Source organism: Nyctereutes procyonoides, unplaced genomic scaffold (assembly GCF_905146905.1).
Source record: "Nyctereutes procyonoides isolate TBG_1078 unplaced genomic scaffold, NYPRO_anot_genome, whole genome shotgun sequence".
Classification (NCBI taxonomy): domain Eukaryota; kingdom Metazoa; phylum Chordata; class Mammalia; order Carnivora; family Canidae; genus Nyctereutes; species Nyctereutes procyonoides.
Window position 1 is genome coordinate 2,015,910 of NW_026575032.1, and position 20,100 is coordinate 2,036,009.

The 20,100-nt window shown below is 37.4% G+C and overlaps 1 protein-coding gene across 2 annotated transcripts in view; it reads left to right on the plus strand.

Moving 5' to 3' along the window:
- The first annotated feature begins 2,117 nt into the window (after positions 1-2,117).
- Positions 2,118-20,100, plus strand: part of ADAD1 (adenosine deaminase domain containing 1) — a 47,512-nt gene continuing 29,529 nt past the window's right edge. For both annotated transcript variants that reach the window (XM_055317097.1, XM_055317098.1), the window contains exons 1-6: positions 2,118-2,289; positions 3,241-3,429; positions 5,676-5,843; positions 8,958-9,026; positions 13,624-13,749; positions 18,114-18,237. In XM_055317097.1, the coding sequence (XP_055173072.1) occupies positions 2,118-2,289; positions 3,241-3,429; positions 5,676-5,843; positions 8,958-9,026; positions 13,624-13,749; positions 18,114-18,237 (848 nt within the window). The remainder of the gene's footprint in view (positions 2,290-3,240; positions 3,430-5,675; positions 5,844-8,957; positions 9,027-13,623; positions 13,750-18,113; positions 18,238-20,100) is intronic.

Consider the following 20,100-nt stretch of genomic DNA (forward strand, 5'->3'; position numbering starts at 1 on the left):
CCTGGGATTGAGTCCCACATCAGGCTCCCTGCATAGAGTTCCCTCTACCTGTGCCTCTGCCTCTCTCTCTCTCATGAAAAAATAAATAAAATCTTAAAAAAAAAAAAAAAAAGCAGGGGAGCATTTATAGATTGTTATAATGCTATTCCTCACTTCCTTGAATTTCTTCTGGGTTAGGAGCCAAACCTGATCTGTAATTTACTAAAGAAAAACTGAGCCAGGCATTAGCCAGAAAGTAATGAATTAGTCATAGGTGTAGTGTGGTCCTTGAGGAAGACGGAGGGCTTGAATCCCTATAAGGTGATTCCTTTACACATCCATAAGTAATTGGGGTTAGTTTAATAAAATCAGCTCCCGGGATCCCTGGGTGGCGCAGCGGTTTAGCGCCTGCCTTTGGCCCAGGGCGGGATCCTGGAGACCCGGGATCGAGTCCCACGTCGGGCTCCCGGTGCATGGAGCCTGCTTCTCCCTCTGCCTGTGTGTCTGCCTCTCTCTCTTTCTCTCTCTCTCTCTCTCTGTGACAATCATAAATAAACTAAAAAAAAAAAAAAATTAGTAAAATCAGCTTCCTGCGTTCTGGGCCAAGACTGAAATCACTAGCACATATCGGAATCTTGTGTACAATATCATAATGTGCATAAATTAGGAAACCAATTTATTTAGACTTTCCAATATATTTAGAAAGCCCATTATATGCATTTAACCACCTGTCGGCTAACGCCTCCATTAGAGTCGCCTTCAACTTTCACGAGAGCAAAGAACCGAAAACACCCACAAGGGGTTGATCACAGCCTGCACAGCCATTAGCTCTCAACGTCCCCACCTGTTTTCAGGGTTGTTCATTGTTGGGCTCCACAGGTCTAACTTCGGCAAGAGCCCAAGGTGGTTTTTTTCTGTGAACATTAAAGACAACGTTGAGGTTGAGCTCCTGTCTTCGGCCTACGGTGTGATCCTGGAGACCCGGGATCGAATCCCACGTCGGGCTCCCTGCATGGAGCCTGCTTCTCCCTCTGCCTGCGTCTCTGCCTCTCTCTCATGAAAAAAAAAAATAATAATAATTTAATTAAAAATTAAAGACAACGTTGAGGCCCAGCCTTGTCACGGGGCCTTCTCAAGAGAAGCCCCAGGGAAGGAGCCCAAGGTTTCCTTCAAACCACCCGCACACCGGGACCCCCAGGCCGGCCTCCGTGCGTCGTGGATGAGGAGACGCCCACACAGGGCTCTGCGAGGACAGTGGTGGGGGGAGGTGTGGGGGCCACTCGGTACCACACTGACCCGGTCACGCCGCACGGCCTCACCCTCCGCCGCAGTGAAGGCGCCGCGGGGCCTGAGGAACTCCACGTTCCCAGAACGAGGCCGGCGTCACCCACGGGGCCTCGAACGCCCGCGCCTGACGTCCTGCGCCTCTCCGCTTGTTGACGCAGGACGCACGCACGCAGGGCGCGCCGAGCCTGGCCGGCCTAGCCCTCGGCGCACTGCGCTGGCGCGAGCTCAGGCACACAAGCGCCGCGGCAGAGACGGTTGGTGATTGGTTGAGGCCCGGCGTGGGGGGGTTGGTCCGGGTGGTGCTGGGTCGCCGCTGCGAGGCCGCTTTTGAAAGACGCAGCCCCGGCCGCGTGGCTCTCACGCAGAGCGCCCTGAGGCCAGAGGTTGAGGCCCGGAGGGGGAAGCAACGGCGTCGGCGGCTGGGGCCGGCGAGCCCCGGGGCTGCGGCTCGGTCTCCCGCCTGTAGGGCAGGAAGGCCAATTTTGGTGGGTGGGAGTTGGGCTCGGAAGCGGGCCGTTGAGGGTCTCGTGTTTTTGTGTTTTTTCCTCTTTTTCCCCTGAACCCCCCCTCCCGAGTGGATGTAGGGGCTCTCCCTGCCGACCGCGTTGACCCTTCTTTACCCTTTGTAGCAGAGCTTTGGAAGGTGCGTAGGAGGGACGAGCCCCGTGCCTGTGGAGACGCTAGTCAGAAAACAGTCATGACAGCAGTTACAGAGATTTCGTTTTAGGTCGTGTGTGTTTAAGCCATTTAGGGGAATCTGTATTTTTAATTTCGGAATATTTTTATCTAGTTCTTTTTGTTTTTGTTTTTGTTTTGTGTGTGTGTGTTCTGCCGAATTTGTAGGTGAGAAAATGTCTGGCAACAACGACTGGTTTCAGAGTTCCCGGGTCCCTAGCTTCGCTCAGATGCTGAAGAAGAACTTGCCAGTTCAGCCCTCAGCCCAGACGGTAACTACGCCCACAGGATATTCTTCAGAAAGTCACAGCCTGTCGAATATGGCTTCCAAGGTTACGCAAGTGACGGGTACGACTTTTTCGTTTGCAGTAACTATTACTTCAGTATTTTAGGATTCTGGGATGGCCAAGGAGGACTCTTGAGCTTCCAATTTAAATGTTGCCTCGATCTATATCCCATCTACCAGTACCAGTGGCTGTTTCCCATCTGGAACTCCAGTTTGGACACTGTGAAAGGCCCGTAGAAACCCTTCTTGGGGCTCAGTTACTCTTTGTTAACTGTTCACCCGCTTCAAGCATGTCTTGCCCTTTTTTTTTTTTTTTAATTTTTTTAAAATTTATTTATTCATGAGAGACAGAGAAAGAGAGGCAGAAAGAGAAGCAGGCTCCATGCAGGGAGCCCTGGGCTGAAGGCGGCGCTAAACCGGTGAGCTACCACGGCTGCCCTGTCTTGCCTTTTTGAGGTGAGGTTGTGTTAGCCCCTTCAGGGCAGGGACAGGACTTCCGCTGGTTTCTATTACACGCATCGCTTAGCTAATTACAAAGCAGGGACTAACAACTTGAATTGAATTTAACGTGAAAAGTGATGTAAAATAGTGAATAGGATACAGAATGATCTTAGTCCTGGGTCTGTGCCTTTAGTCCAGGCCGTAGTGACATAATGTGTGGGGGGAAAAAAAGGCTTTGAGAGCCTTGACATCAATAAAAAAAAAAAAAAAAACAAGGCTTTGAAGACCTTGACATTATTAAAATTCTGTGATTCTTTGACAATGATAGCACTTATTTGCAAAAATGGTTTTAGTACGCCAAAAAGGTTTATGCATCAACAGGTTACACTCCTCAGCTGTGTCAAAAATTTTTAATAGACACTTACTTGTAATGAACACATACACCTAGATGTATCAGGGATAATCTTCTACTTTAGAAGAGGATTTAGTAAAAAAAAAAAAAAAGATTTAGTGCTTTTGATTTTTTTTTTTTTAATTTTACTGAACTGACAACTCTAAGTATTTATTTTTAGGTAATTATCCAGAGCCATTGCTTTCCAAAGGTCTTTCATCTATTTCAAATCCTGTCCTTCCTCCAAAAAAAATACCTAAAGAGTTCATAATGAAATACAAACGTGGAGAGATAAATCCTGTGTCAGCTTTGCACCAGTTTGCACAAATGCAGCGGGTTCACCTTGACCTTAAGGAAACAGTAACAACAGGCAAGTGCAAAGTTGTATCTGGTTATTACAGTACTGGAAGACGTTTTCCTTTTAAAAGCAGAGCATATAAGTAGTACTGAATTTGATTATTTTCTGTATTCACGTTTGTGTATGGCTGGTTAAACTGAAATCCCATCAGCCACATGGGTTATTTTCAGGTGTAAATAGTTGTAGACTAAACACACTTTTGAAGAGTTGTTAAATATTTGAACTATGATTAGAGAGAAGGATTTTGTGATATTGATACCTAACACAATTTTGGTCTAATTTAGCTTCTGAAATTCAGGGTTTAGAGGTGAAAATAGCACTTACATGAGATACTCCATCTGTAGACTTGTCTGTGACTATTTTCTCCATTCTCTTTTAAACTACACCCCCCCCCCCCCCCGCCAACCTGTGGAAGTCTATGTAGTACAGCTTCTGATCTCTCTTCCTTATGACCTGTGATTAGAAAGAACTTTATAGGAAAGTGGAGGGTTAAGAGAATAAGTGTTCTCGATAGACACGGACGGGGTAAAAGTATGAGACTCAAAGAAACACAATCCTTTATGTACGATTATGTGTGTTTGTATCTTTGTATATATACAAGACATCGAGTTTTTAAAATTTTCTCTTACTGATGCTAATTTTTGGCAATACAGTCTCAAGGCATCTTTGCTAAAGAATTTTAAGTTTTTTGAGATTTTTAGCTAAGATTGTCATAGGAAGGTCGAATTTCCAGGCCGTGATTTTGGACGAAATGACGGTAAACAGGTGACAGAAATAGAATTTTAATATAGAAGGTGGAGTTTTCTTAGGTCAGATCACTATCGGTTGGATTACTTCATGGTCAATACTGAGGACTTAATTTTTGTGTCACTAGTTTTCTAGTGACACAAATATTCTTTTCAGACTATTAGAAAATGTAAACTATTGGTCATGGTAAGAAAAAAAATGTGTAAGGGCAAATCTTTATTCATCTGAGCAGAAGCTACTCAAAAACACAATCATTGATTAGTAATGATATTCACTTTGTGTGCATAGTACTAGTTGGATAATCTGAATGAGGTTTAGTGATGGGACAAGAGTTATCAGTATTTTAACAACTACAGGTGATTTAGGTGTATCCTAAAGTTTGAAAACATGCAGTGTGATGGGATGAACTTCAAGACTCAGCACTCTGATGCAGAGTACTTAACAAATTGGATGTGTGCTGTCTCACATAGTAAAATCATCTGGGCCACTAATTAAATATACAAAATATTCTCAGGTTTTGTAAATTTGGATTAGAACCTAGGTGATCATAAGGAAGGAACTTGGGTAACTGAGGTCCTAGATAGAGGAAAGCAGTTTACTCAGGTGCAGTCAGGAGTTGCTTGTAAAACCTTGATGTACATCTCAGTCGAAGTTAGTGTAATATTTGAAAATGATGGCAAGGCTTATGTGGAGTGACATTGTACCTAGCCATCCATAACCAGGGTAGAGTCTTAAATTAACAAGGCTTTTTAAAGTCTAAATAACAACAAGTAAAACTTGAACTGAAAAAATCTTTGCCTTATAAATACAGATGATTCCATTTCCTTTTTCATTAGGCAAATATGAAAACTAGATAAAAGTAATTGTGTAAAGGGAATCCTAGGAATTTTGGATGGCTGGACATTCCTTTTAAATCTTTAGCATATCTTCTGTATTATTTATGTTTCGGTTTTCTTTGTGGATTCTCTCCCCTCCACTTGCCCTCAAGGGTATGGTTGCGTGAATTGCTTACCATAACACCCTGGTAAGTTCACAAGATTTCTGCAAAGGGATCAGTTTTATTCTGGAACTTACTGAGAATATCAGAGCACTCAGAAGGTGGGAGAAATTCAACTTTATTGGTATTGAATTTCAAAAGAAGAGCGATGTTGCCAGAGGCTCCACATTTTTTACCTCTCATTGGTAATTTGGTAGATATTTGGATGCTTATTATTGCCAGGTTTCATTAAATAAGACACTGTTTCCATGTACAATCTGTACTTTAAACCTTTCCCTACTGTTCATGCCGAATATGGAGCTAATCTGGCTGCTCTATAGGTTCCTCAGAACTAACTTAGGGGCTCATCCAGCTTTATGTTTAACTTGCATTAGCTCTAAAAAACCAAACACAAAACTGATAGGTCAGGATGATTTCTCACAATTTTTGTAGTGAGTTATTTTTCTATATAAAAATGTCATTTGTAAGTTCATACTGTGAATTATGTAGCATTCATTCCGACTTATTTTTAAAGGTAATGTTATGGGACCTTATTTTGCTTTTTGTGCTGTGGTGGATGGTATTCAATATAAGACTGGACTGGGACAAAATAAAAAGGAGTCTAGATCGAATGCAGCAAAATTAGCTCTTGATGAGCTTCTACAATTGGATGAACCTGAACCAAGAATTTTAGAAACATCAGGTAATTACTCTTAATTATAAAGTATTTGTAAAATTTGTGTTTTTCCAGGAGTCACCTGAAGGATTTGTTAATGAAGAGTTGTTTGGCAACTACAGGATAGAGCTAGCAGAACTTATTTCCTTCCATTGCTATCTGATTGCTGCGACATACTAAATACTAGTTAAAATGCTCTTGTAAAGGGTATTAAAAGTATACTTATGGTCAGAGTCCTGAGTAATGCATGGAATCGTTGAACACTATATTGTGCACCTGAAGTTAATGTATATTCATCATACTGGAATTAAAAATAAAAATAGCAAAGTGAAAAATAAAAAGATTTTATATAAAAGAAAAATGCTCTTGTATTTTTCAGCATCATAAGCTATAAATATGTTGGCTGAATTGTCTGATAATTTGTCAGATTCTCAGTAGCTTCATATCTAGAGAACTTGATTTTTTTTCTGTGATTTATTGGATTCTTACTCTCAATACTGTACATTTAATGCTTAGAGTTTTTAAATACAATTTTTGTGAAGTTTGTCTATGTTAAGTTCATGGCAGTTACCATTCTATTTTCTGTCTATATGAATTTGACTACTGTAGGTACCTCACGTGGAATCCTGTAGTATTTGTCTTTTCATGGCTTGCTTTTTTTCCACTAAAAATGTCCTTACAGTCCAATATACATTGTAGCATATGTCAGAATTTCCTTCCTTCTTAATGCTGTGTGTATATACCAACCACATTTTGTTTATCCATTGATGGATACTTGTATTGCTTCAACTTTTGGCTATTGAGAATAATGCTGTTATGAACGTAGGTGTACTGATATCTCTGTGACATTCTAGTTTCAGTTCTTTGGGTTTTATACCTAGAAGTGGAATTGCTGGATCATATGGTAATTTTTTTTTTTTTTAAAGAACTGCCATATTCTCCATATTGACTACACCATTTTACATTCCTACCTACAGTGCACAAGGATTCCGGTTTTTCCACATCCTCACCAATACTTGTTACTTGCTGCTTTTGTGTGTGTGTGTATATATATATATATAGTAGCCATTTTACTGGGGATGATGTGCATCCCATTGGGGTTTGATTTGCATTTTCCTAATGATTAATAATGGTGAGCATTTTCTCATGTGCCATTTGTATATTTTCTTAAAAGAAATGTCAGAATTTTTCCCATTTCTGAAAGGATTTGTTGGGTTTTAAGAGTCTTCTATACAGTAGTTTCCTCTTTATTCACGGTTTCACTTTGCCTGGCTTCAGTTACCTGTGGTCAGCTGTGGTCTGGAAGCAGATGGTCTTCCTTCTGACATATCAGAAGGTCATTAGTAGCCTAACACTATGTCACAATACCTATGTCATTCATTTCAATTCATCTCATCACATTTTATCTCACATTATTACAAGAAGGGTGAATACAGTAAGATATTTTGAGAGAGACTATATTCACATAATTTTATTCCAGTATATGTTTTATTTGTGTTATTCTATTAATCTTTTACTGTGCCTAATTTGAAAATTAAACTTTATCATAAGGATGTATATGGTATATAAAGGGTTTGATATTATCTGTGGTGTGACTAATCCCTTCAAAAGAGGGGAGGACTAATGTATATTCTGGATATCAATCACTTATCAGATATGTGATTTGCAAATATTTTCTCCCTTTTTGTGATTTGCATTTTTACTCTGTTCATAGTGGTTTTTGATTCACAAAAGTAATTTTGATAAAGTGCCAACTTTTTCTTTTTTTTTTTTTTCTTGTACTTTTAGTGCCCTATTCAGGGGACTGTTGCCAAATCCAGTGTCTTCATCAAGCTTTTCTCCTGTTTTCTTCTAAAAGTTTTCACCCTTAATGTTTGGATCTTCAAAGCATATTGAGTTAATTTTTGTATATAGTGTTAGGTAGGGGGTCCATCTTCAATCTTTTGCATGTGGATACCCAGTTTTTCCAGCATCATTTATTGAAGACTGCCCTTTTCCCCTTTTGAATGATACTGGCCCCCTTGTCAAGAATCATTTGACAAATATGTGAGAATTTATTTCTGGGTTCTTGGTTCCATTGGTCTATGTGTCTGTATGCCATTACTCTAATGTTTTGATTTAATGTCACTTTGTATTAAGTTTTGAAATTGGGAAGTGTGAGTCCTCCAACTTTGTTCTTTTTCAAGATTATTTTGCCTGTTCGCATATGGTGCAGGCCAACTTGTGCAGTCACATTTTCTTTGTTGAAATTATTTGTGCTTAATAAACAAGGTTTAATATTTTTGGTTTTCATTCTACCTGAACCCAACTCTGAGTAAATGGAAAAAAAAAATCCATCTTTTTCTGAGTTTTTAAAGTTCTATTTTTCTATAGTCCAGAATGTATGTGTCTAATTATAGTTATCCTTTGCCTAATTAATGTGAACCGCAAATAACATTGCTAGTCTTTCCTTACTAATTTTGATATATTAAGTCAGTATTTCATCTTACTCAAAATTAAGTCCGGAGTAATAGTTTTTTTTGCTTCCTTTGTTTTTATGAATGATAAATTAGTATCTCAGGAGATACTAATTACTTTAGTTGAACTTTTGCTCCTGAAACCTCTTCATTTAAACTTTTCTGATCTTTTTATTTGTTTCTTTGGTTTAGTGTCATGTTCTTTTTTTGTTTTCCTCAGTTCCCTAACTCGGGATCCAAATCGGAAAGCCATTGCAAAGAATGGGACTACAAGCTTTGAATACTCTGAATGTAGTATCCCGCTAGGAAAAATGATAACTTTTACTTATTGAATTTTAATAAGATATTAAGTGTTTTACATAGTATTACTGTAAATAGAAAATTGTTCATGAGCATCTGAAACAAGGTTCACTTTAAATACTTTCAGGATTGTGGCATCTGTGATAATGCAAAGTATATAATAGCATAAGATTAGGAAATCCAGAACTGTGTGTGTATAATTTCAACATAGGAAAGACCTTTATCAAGGATGAGCTATGGATATTTGATGGCTTGGAGTTGGCAGAACTATACAGAAAAAAATAATCATTCTCAGACTGCTTTTTATTATAGAATAGTAAGGTAGGTATCTGCTCTTTGGAACATTGATGTTTTATGTTTCTTTATGTTTTTGTTTTATTTACAGGTCCTCCTCCTATCCCTGCAGAACCTGTTGTTTCACCTGAACCAACATATGTCTCAAAAGTACATTATGGTAGGAAAGTCCCTTATGATCTTTTTTAGTAACCCAATAAAGAATTATAATTAAACATGTATTAAAATATGCTTAGATATGAAAATATATACTAGTATTTTATTCAAACCTGTAACACTTCTACAAAGAGGAGACTTTCCTTTTATATTGTGCTAAAAAAGAGAAATAAGGAATGGAAGAAGACAGGTTGAAGAAAATTTGAAGAAATGACTTTTTTTTCTATAAGGAAGTGGTTCATCAATTTCATATAGCTGCTCTTTTGAGAATGCTTTGGTAGGCTTGTCATTAATGAAAACCAGTGGCTTTCTGATGCTTAATGGTTGGGGTTTTTATTTTAAATGTTTACTTTTTTTTTAAGACTTTATTTTTTCATGAGAGAGACACAGAGAGAGGCAGAGACACAGAGGAAGAAGCAGGCCCCACGCAGGAAGCCCAATGTGGGACTCGATCCCGGGTCTCCAGGGTCATGCCCTGGGCCGAAGGCAGATGCTCAACCACTGAGCCACCCAGGCATCCAATAATTGTTTACTTTTAATGGCAGTTATTTGTCACTCAAGCTCAAGAAAACTGCAATTGCAGTTACTAGTTGTATGACCTACAATCAGCTACTTCTCTATGCACCTTAATTTTTTCATTTATAAAATGGCTATAACAGTAATTACCTCAAAGGGTACTTATGAGAATTTAATGAATTCATTCATGTAGAATACTTAAATCAGTGCTAGTAGATACTTTCTAAATAGTAACTTTTTTTTTTTACAACATTTTGTCATATTCGACATTGTATGGTAGTAGTTGTATACTTTTCTTATCGGATCATAATTCTCTGAAAGTCAGGAAATTATTTCTACATTGCCTACACAATAGTTAATACTACAGACTTCAAAGTTTAGAGTATTTACAGAATTAAAATGAATAATACCCTTCTCTTCTAGGTCTAAAGATGAGGGTTTAAAAAACAGGAGGACCTGTAAATAAAAACATAAAGAAACATGAAACATCAATGTTCCAATTTATGCCTATTCAGACTTGGGTTGTCCATTGTCAGTCACTCTTTTTTTTTTTTCCTCCATTATCATTCTAAAACAGAAAATCTGTGCTTTTGTGAACTTGTTTGGAGTAAAAGAACAAACAGACCAGGGAAATAGACATATTCAAATGACAAAATCCATCAAAGTTCAATACAGTAATTTAATCTAACAATCATAAGAATTGGTGAAAAGAAGGGAAGTCAGGGTTGAATCCAGCAACAATCATCCCTTAATATGGGGACAGGGCTCTAGTGTGTCATTTCAGCCTCTGGGCAATTTTAATTAATGGCAGGACAGAATCTCTGTCAGTAACTGACAATATAGATTAATATACCCTGAGAAAACAGACCAATCTGTGAGGAAGGAAGAACACATAGTTAACAGTGTGTTTAAAAAAATACAGGATTAGAGTCAGGTTTTAGTAGGCTCAGACACGAGTCGAGTTGTCATAAAAGGGAGAGCAAACTCATCCTTCAAGCTAATGGGTAAACACAGGAGTTGGATGTTATTGCCTTTGAAAAAAAACGATTTTAGAACCACAGTAATTTCCAGGACAGATCCTATTTGGCCAATTAGAGTATTGGTATTACACAGACTGTCTGCTTTGCCCTATTTCTCACTGGACCATATTTCATGAAAAATAATATTTTGGGGCACCTGGGTGGCTTAGTTGGTTAAGCGTCTGCCTTTGGCTCAGGTCATGATCTCAGGGTCCTGGGATTGAGTCCCACTCTGGGCCCCCTGCTCAGCAAGGAGTCTGCTTCTCCCTCTGCCCTTCCCACCACCCATTCTCTCTCTCCCTCCCCCTCCCTCCCTCCCTCCCTCCTCCCTCCCCCTCTCTCTCTCATAAATTAAAAATAAAATCTTTAAAAAATGATATTTTGAGGTGACTGGGTAGCTCAGTCAGTTAAGCATCCAACTCTTGATTTAGGCTCAAGTTATGATCTCTGGGTTGTGAGGTGGAGCTCCACACTGGGCTCCACACCAAGTGTGGAGCCTGCTTAAGCTTCTCTCCCTTTGCACTTCCTGCCCTGTCTGCAATAAATAAATACAAATTTTTAAATTGGTATTTTGGCTCTGAGGATAGGTTCAGGTGACACGATACTAAAGATCACTTGAAATTAGCTACTTAAAACCAAAGAAATGGTGTTAAACGGCATTATGTATGTCATGTTTTTATCTCATCCTTCATTTTCAGTAACTTGGGAGAACATTTTGTTTCCTCAATAGTCAGGACAAATGTATAAGGGAAATGGTATTGCATTTGATTTTTATTCTTTACGTGCATGGTAATAAGAGACACGTTTAGTAACTAAGACTTGGTTATATTCACAGTGTTATTTCCTTCAACACTGAATTAAGATCAAGAGGTATACTTAAGAGGTATACTTAGATGTTGTTAAGTCCCAAATGTTCTTTTTTTTTTTTTTTTTTTTTTTTTTTTAAGACAGATTTTTTTTTTTTAAATTTTATTTATTTATGATAGGCACACAGTGAGAGAGAGAGAGAGGCAGAGACATAGGCAGAGGGAGAAGCAGGCTCCATGCACCGAGAGCCCGACATGGGATTCGATCCTGGGTCTCCAGGATCGCGCCCTGGGCCAAAGGCAGGCGCTAAACCGCTGTGCCACCCAGGGATCCCCGCTGTGCCACCCAGGGATCCCTCAAATGTTCTTTATGATATTTAGGTGCAACCTTTTAAAGTGTAGCAGAACATTTTTTTGCCCATCCACAATTCTTATTCTGTCAGTACTAAATGCAGTGTGTTTTTCTACTCCGTAACACAAAATACATGCTAACTATATATGACATGATTAAACAAATTATAGTACATTCATTCTGTGGACCCACAAAGAAGGATGAGGTGGTCCCTGAGTGATGTCTGAGACCAGGTAAATGCAAAAGGTGCATTTCAGAATGTTCCAGTTTTTGGTTTTTTGAGTGACATATGTTTATATTTACAGATTCTAAAAGTTTCTATTAGAAAGTGGTAATATTATCTGCATTTGGTAAAAAGTTAAATTTAGGGCAGCCTGGGTGGCTCAGAGGTTTAATGCTGCCTTCAGCCCAGGGTGTGGTCCTGGAGACCCAGGATCGAGTCCCACATCGGGCTCCCTGCATGGAGCCTGCTTCTCCCTCTGCCTGTGTTTCCACCTCTCTCTTTCTCTGTGTCTCTCATGAGTTAATAAATAAAATCTTTAAAAAAATAAATAAAATAAAAATTAAACTTAAAAATATTTTTATATATTTTTTATTATTTTTTTCCTCTGTATCATGAATTTTTGGTGGTAAGCAGAGCCAAGTTGCTGAGTAGTTCTCATTACGTTTTTATTGTGTAAGGACCAAAAACTAATTCATACACCACACATGGATAGTTTTGTTGATAACAGTTTTGGTGAAATATATGCTAGCATGCAATTGTAATAATTTACATCTCCACATTATATGTTTTGTGATGAGATAAAAGAATATAGCCCTTACTTCATTTTTTCCTGAGCTTCATTTTGTGATTGATTTTGTGATTGTTTGCATTCTTCGTGATAACGTGGATTTGTTTTTGCCAATAAGAGAGCATTAACAATAGTAACAGAAAAATTAAAGTTTAACAAATATAAACAAAGCATGTAAATGGCCTAACTGAAATGTGTTGTGTCCCATTAGTAGAATGTTAGTTGAGAATGCTAATATCATACTTTTATTATTTGTGTGCTTTTTTAACGTAATGATTATTGAGCAGGTAAAAAGAATTTCTGTGAAAATGATAATTCTTCATTTCTTATGTAATGCATGACAGCAAAGTTGTTTCACTGCTTTTTGTCCTCTAAAAATGTGAAACGGACTTCAAACCACTTGGTAGACTGCTTAGCAATCATGAAACATCAGGAGCTATTGGTGATTTGCCGCTAAACTTGGAGAAACTGTATTAGGGGATTCTGCAACCTCTCATTCTCTAGAACGATGGTTCTTCAGTAGGGGTACACAAAACAAATGGCCAAGGCCCTACCCCAGAACCTTAATTTTAATAAGCTCTGTCATTTTTTTTTAACTTTTCATTATATTCTTGATTATCAACTGTTTTCTAGTAATCCTAATTACTTAAAATTTATCCCCTTGCAAAGTTCAGGACTTGTTCAGTGGGAACATGGAACTGTATAAAGGGTCTAAGTGATTAGTGCTTTGCAGTGGTTCTCAGCGGGGCGAGTACTAAGGGGAATGTATTTTAATTGTCACAGTGTTGAGGGAAGACTACTGGCATTTGGTGAGATGTTAGTTGGCAGTGTGGGACAATCCTATTAAATGACTTGTGTCTTGTATAATTTTTAAATACTTCATCAAATATAGATCAGTAACTCATATGAAGTATTAATCTTTTTACAATAAATTTTCCATAAAGCTCAATAACATGTCTTTTTTAGAATTGAATGCTTTAAAGTATCAGTGGCATAAATTATAATTCACATATGTAAATTACAAACTCAATTGTAAGGTTATAATAGGAATAATAGAGGCCTCTGGGAGAAAGCACTGTGTTCTTTAAATCATATTCCATTTGATTTTTTTTTCCAGAAGGGAGACATATTCAGTATGCAAAGATATCACAAATTGTTAAAGAAACATTTAATAAACTAATTTCTAATCATTCCGAATATCTGAAATGTAGCAATTCATTGGCTGCTTTTATAATTGAAAGAGGTAAGTCCAGATATTTGGGATGTGTTGGTTTATGGAAAAAGTGTTAAATAACCTCATCATTTGAGCGATATATTGTAGTATTTTGACTCTTTGGTCCTTTTTACAATGGTGTTGCATTGATTTGAAGTGGCCTTTTCTAGTGGATGTGGATCATTAAATACAAAGGCTCTCAATGTTACAGTATGCTGACCAGAAGCCAATAGAGAACTGCAGAAAAGTAAAATGCCTAACATTTTAAACAGTAACTCTGTTGGAACTACTACCAACTTGAAATCTAATTTTCCATTGTAATAAACATTGAGAAGGACCCCATAAAAATGAACACATTTTCAAATACGAAAATATTATAATATGAAAAATCATGAGCTTCTGGTTTTTCTTGTGGATATTATGATATGATTCTAACTACATTTTAACTTTTATTTACCCTTTAGTGTTCTAGGTTAATAATTTAATAAAAGTATTTGAATTTTATGTTCATCTTGGAGTAAGATGTTGTAGATGATATAAAACAATTGAGATTTGGTCTATTTTTTTTTTAAGATTTTATTTATTTATTCATGAGAGACACATAGGGAGAGGCAGAGACACAGGCAGAGGAAGAAGCAGGCTCCACACAGGGAGCCCGAAGGGGGTATTGATTCCCCAGGCCTCCAGAATCATGCCCTGAGCCAAAGGCAGGTGCTAAATCACGGAGCCACCCAGGGATCCCCAGATTTGGTCTATTCTTAAGGAGTTTTTATAATTTAGGGAGAGAATATTTATACACATATATATACACACACTGTTGAAAGTCTAAGTTGATAACAATTATTTTCTGTAATCCATAAATGCATGAAAATTAATAGATTGTAGAGAGCCAATAAGGTTAAAATCTTTGGGACATGAAACTAAGGGTTATTAATAAGGCTTGGATAAATAGAAGAAAAGACATTTTTGAAGAGAGAAAGGCATAAGGGAAGAAAGTGGGAGTGAGAAAACTTTATGGAACAATGAGAGAAATTTATTACTAGTGCAGAAAAGTGTGTACATACGTGTCTGTATGTGTGTGCATAATACAAAATATAGTTAGGTTGATAAGATGTTACCAGATTATGGAGTCCTTTAAAATCCAGTCAACAGTTGGATTTCATGAAATAGAAAGTGGTGAAAGATTTTTGGTTAGGGATTGATACCGTACTCTAATTGTTGGATATAGCATGAGATTTAGCTCTGCTACTTAAGTGACTTTGGGCATGTTATATATTTAACATCTCTCTGCTACAGTTTTCTTCTAATTTCTGAAAAATAGAAGTAATAACTTCTACTTCATGGAGTACTAGGATTAGATGTGATAATATAAATTATTTGGCACAGTACTTGCCGTTTAGGAAAACCTTAAATTACATTTGTAATGATTAAAAAAAGTTGATGTTTAAGCAATAATTGCCAACAGTTTTTTAAAAATACTACAAGGATTGGTCCTGAATTAGAGTATCGTAACTTAGATTATTGTAATGGAGCTGCTTACATTAGAGTTGAGAAAGATATGAACAGGGAAAGAAGATAATATTTTTTAGAAATTGATGTGATTATATGAAAGTGACAATGATAGGTGAAATGAGATATAAGACCTAGCATTTCAAGTTTACATAGTAGAATGATCATTGTTCCCATATACACAGGAATCTGGAAGCTGATGTGGAGTTGTATGAATAGCCTGGATGAGAGTAATAAATCTGGTTTTAGTGATACAATTGTAAATCTAGGGTGCGGAGACACTGAGTAAAATTAAGTACACGTTCCTGGAATAAGTGACTTGATCAATGCATACTTAAAAATGTATTAGAAGCCTCAAGTGGATATTCCTCACTGCCCAGCCAACCGGTGTCTAGCAGGGTTGATCACACATGCCCTGAAATGTCTACTTCATACTTTGCTTTGTCCTCAAATATCCCAGATCCTCTTTTCTATCCCTGCTTTTAACTAATGGCCATGTGTCATTTTTTTTATTTATTTATTCACGAGAGAGACAGAGAGAGGCAGAGACACAGGCAGAGAGAGAAACAGGCTCCATCCCGGGAGCCCGACGTGGGACTCAATCCAGGGTCTCCAGGATCACGCCCTGGGCTGAAGGCGGTGCTGAACCGCTGAGCCACCCAGCTGCCTCATGTGTCATAATTTTTTATTGTGTCTGTAAGAAACTATCAAATCCAAACTTCCTTTTGTTCTTTTCATCAAATCTATGTAATTTATTGCATTTGAGCTCATCCTCTCTGCTGTGAGTACAGGAAGGATCTTATCTTTGATAGCTGATCCCTTCACTTAAATATTGGTTCCATTCCCTCTTTCAACTTGATGAATCCCTTCTTTTTGTTATTGCCTTTTACTGCATTATGAAACTAGTATCTCCCTGAAACATGACAGGTCCTGTTACAGAGTTTAAATAGAAACTGAGTTTCTATTTATAACTCAGAACTTTACATCACCATTCCAGAACTTAGTGACACTATATAATTTGCTTTTACCACCACCATCCACTTACTGGAGCAGCTACATTTGTGATGATGGAACTTCTTATTTTCCCCATCTAATTCTATTTCCCCTCTAGCTTTCTCCATCTCAGTAACTGGCATTTTCCCAGTTGTTCAGGCAGGCTAAAAAGCTGAGTTCTTTCCCTAATAACCTAATAACAGTTTATGTCTAAGTTCTGTTATGTCCCCAAACACTACATCAGATCTGATTATTCTTTTCCAACCACTCTTCATTACTCAAGTCTTAAGTCATTATGTCTTCAGCTTCTTGGACCCTAAATATCCATGTAAAGGAATGATCTTAAAATGTAACACAATATGGTTTTCAGTCTCTTACCCTCACCATACATAGCTCTTGAGTAAAATCCACAGACTCCTTAGCATGATTTATGATGACTCTCTGACCTCATCTGATGCCATTTCCTTACCTCTTTACTGGAGCAGCTATACTGGTCTCCCTGCCCAGGGTCCACAGAAGCTTGCAGTTTTGACTGCAATGCCCCTTATCACACCTCATGTTGAAACTTAAATTTCCGTTTCATAGAGATTCTGCAGCTAGTTTGCATGAGGTAACCTCGCCCTCCATTATTTTTTACATTGGCCCCTTTAAAGCACATGTCATAGTTTGTGGTTTGTTTAGTCTTTTTCTGTCTTTATTAGAAGCTTCATGAGGTCATGTCTTGCTCAACTTTTTATTCCTAGCATATACTTTTTAGTTCTTCAGTTTTTGTTGAATTAATGAAAGTCCTTTTAGGTATTTGCAAAGGTGAAACCTTTTTATTTAAGATTTATTTATTTTAGAGTGTGTGAGTATATGAGTGGGCAGAAAAGAGAGAATCTCTAGCAGTCTCCCTGCTGAGCATGGAGCCTAGCCTGACTGAGGGTTCTGTCGCACAGAGCTCAATCTCAGGACTCTGAGATCATGACTTGAGCCAAAATCAAGAGTCAGACACAACTGATTGAGCCCCCCAGGTACCCCTGAAACTGAACTTTATTTGAAAGTCTAAGACTAGAGATTTTCTGAAATAATCAATATGAAGTAAAAGAAAATACAAGATGTTCAGAGGAGAATATTCTAGAGAAAAAAGAGCAATGAGCTTAGTGACTACACTATAGAAAGGCCTTAGAGTTAGGATGTGAAAGAAAAAAGGATTATGTAATCTGAGCATAGAGTTTCAAGAAATCTCAAATAAGGTACAGAAAAAAAAAATGGAGAAGAACTGTTAGAAAAAGAATAAGGTGCTTGTTTCTTTAAAAACAGTTTCAGGGGTGCCAGGGTGGCTGAGTTGGTTAAGTGTCTGCCTTTGGCTCAAGTCATGATCTCAGGATCCTGGAATCAAGTCCCTGGTTGGGCTCCCAGCTCAGTGGGACGACTACTTCTTCCTCTTCCTTTCCTCCTCCTCATGTGGACACGCTCTCAATCTTTAAAACAGTTTCAGTAGAACAGAGAAACTATGATTTGCAGAGTTTGAGTGGATTAAGAAAAAATAGAAAAAAAATAGTCGTTAGATAACTTTAAGGCAGAAGTAGAATGGCAAATGAAGTCTCTAGTAAGCCAAACACATCTAGATGTAGAAGAAATAGATGTGTAGTTGAAAACTAAGAATATCTGATAATTCTGTTGATGGTGGTAAAATTTCTGATGAACTATCATAAAATATCTGCCTTTTTAGGAATATTATTGAACTATTAAAAAATGTTCCCAGAAGACCCTCAAACTCTTATTTAAAACTGGGATTTTCCATTTATTTGGTCAATATATTTTAGTAACTTTAAAATGGTAAGGTAGAGGTTGAATATAGAGAAGAAAGAGGCCAGAATAACCTGTTACTGTTAACCTTTTCCTTTCAGCTGGACAGCATGAAGTTGTAGCTATAGGCACAGGTGAATACAATTACAGCCAGTGCATTAAGCCAAATGGAAGAGTGTTGCACGACACTCATGCTGTCGTTACAGCCAGAAGGTCTCTCCTTAGGTAAGGTAACATATATTTAATGCCACCAAATATTAATTCTTTCAGCCCAAAGTAACCACATATCAGTGTCTTTATTTACAAATGGAATTTTACTGATCATTGAGCCTTGGATATGACAGTCTCTGATTATTTCTATGTCATTTTTTAAAAACTTTACAATAAATGCAGTGTCTTAATTTGTAGGTTTTAGTGGCCTTTCTTATCAAGACTTTATGAACTCAATTTTAAGAGTCCTACAACTTTTTTCTTAATATACCATCTTTATTACTGATCAAAGTGAGTATATAGCTTTAGATCTGGACCAAGTAGACTTGGTGTAATATTCACCCCCAAATTAGCCACATTTAAAAACATCACTAGAAGCCAGTAAGTTTGCATTCATGATGTCTATGCAGAGTTTATAGCAAAATGTAGATAATGGTATTCTTTTTATTAAATTGAGATATAGTTGACATATGATGTTAAACATGTTAGTATGCAGCAGTCACCATACTCCGCATCATGGTAAATGTAGTTACCATCTGTAGCTGTACAATATTATTGACTCTGTTCCCTTTGCTATACTTTTCATCCTCCTGACTTTTTCTTTTTTAAATATTTTATTCATAGAGACAGAGAGAGAGGCAGAGACATAGGCAGAAGGAGAAGCAGGCTCCATGCAGGAAGCTCAGTGTGGGACTCGATCCCGGTACTCCAGCATCACGCCCTGAGCCAAAGGCAGAGGCTTAACTGCGAGCCACCCAGGCATCCCTGTTTTTTGTTTTTGTTTTTGTTTTTATAACTATAAGTTTGTACAGGCTGGCAGAAAAGGCTGAGATGAGCACACCTGTTTCTTAAATTCATTGGTAGTCACTCTGCTCTTTACAAAAGGCATGAATAGCAGGTAGAGAAGCTAGGAATGAGAAAGAGAAATAGAATGAGAACGAAAGTGAAAATAGCAGAAAGAGAAGCCAGGAATGTTACTCCTTAGAAGTCCTCATATGAAAAGTGAAGAATTTGTTACTTTTTCCAGTATCTACCAGATTTTGGTTCTGTTAAGCCATTGAGTTTACTTTTTTTTTTTTTGAGTTTACTTTCTATAAAACTTTTTAATGGAAATTTTCAAACACAGTAAGAATAGGATAATGAATTCTATCATTCAGTTTATTAGCATTCTAATACCAATATCTGTGATCATATCCAGTTATCAGCATATTTAGTTATCAGCATTCTGTTCTTATTTAATCTTTGCATCCTCACTTTTTGTTGGTATTTTCTGTGGTAGAGTATTTTAAAACAAATTTAGACATAATTTTGTCTGAAAAACTTAAGTACATGTTTCTATAAGGAACGAATCCTATAATCTTAAAGGGAAAATTTGGGGGAAGTTAATGCAACTCATTGTTCTCTAATCTTCGTTGGTGCTTATTGAATTATTTGACCTCTTTAAAATTACTTTTATTTCTTCCCATGCTTGGCCCTATTATATGCTTGTGCTGAGTCTTTAAAATTATTTCTGATGAAAGGACTAAAATGTTTTTAATAAGCAAAATAGTATTTGTCCCCTGATTGATTTGTATTAGTTTCTCAGGAAATTTGTTCCACTTCTTACTATGACTTATGATTTTCATCGTATTGTTTTTGCAATTCTTTGTTTTTGTCTTCAAAACCACTATGAAGCAGGAACCACAGTGGTTGGTTGTTTTGTCAGGGAAGGGAAAAAAGAAGCAAGGAGAATTTTTACACTTCAAGTAGGAGGCTGAGAGCAGAACTGAGAAAAGAGAGGAATCAATAGAGAAATGGGTCATTAGCTGGATATGACTGTTTAGGACTCAAATGTGAAATGAGTGGAGTGTAGTAGTCAAGGAATGGTGCTTTTAGGTC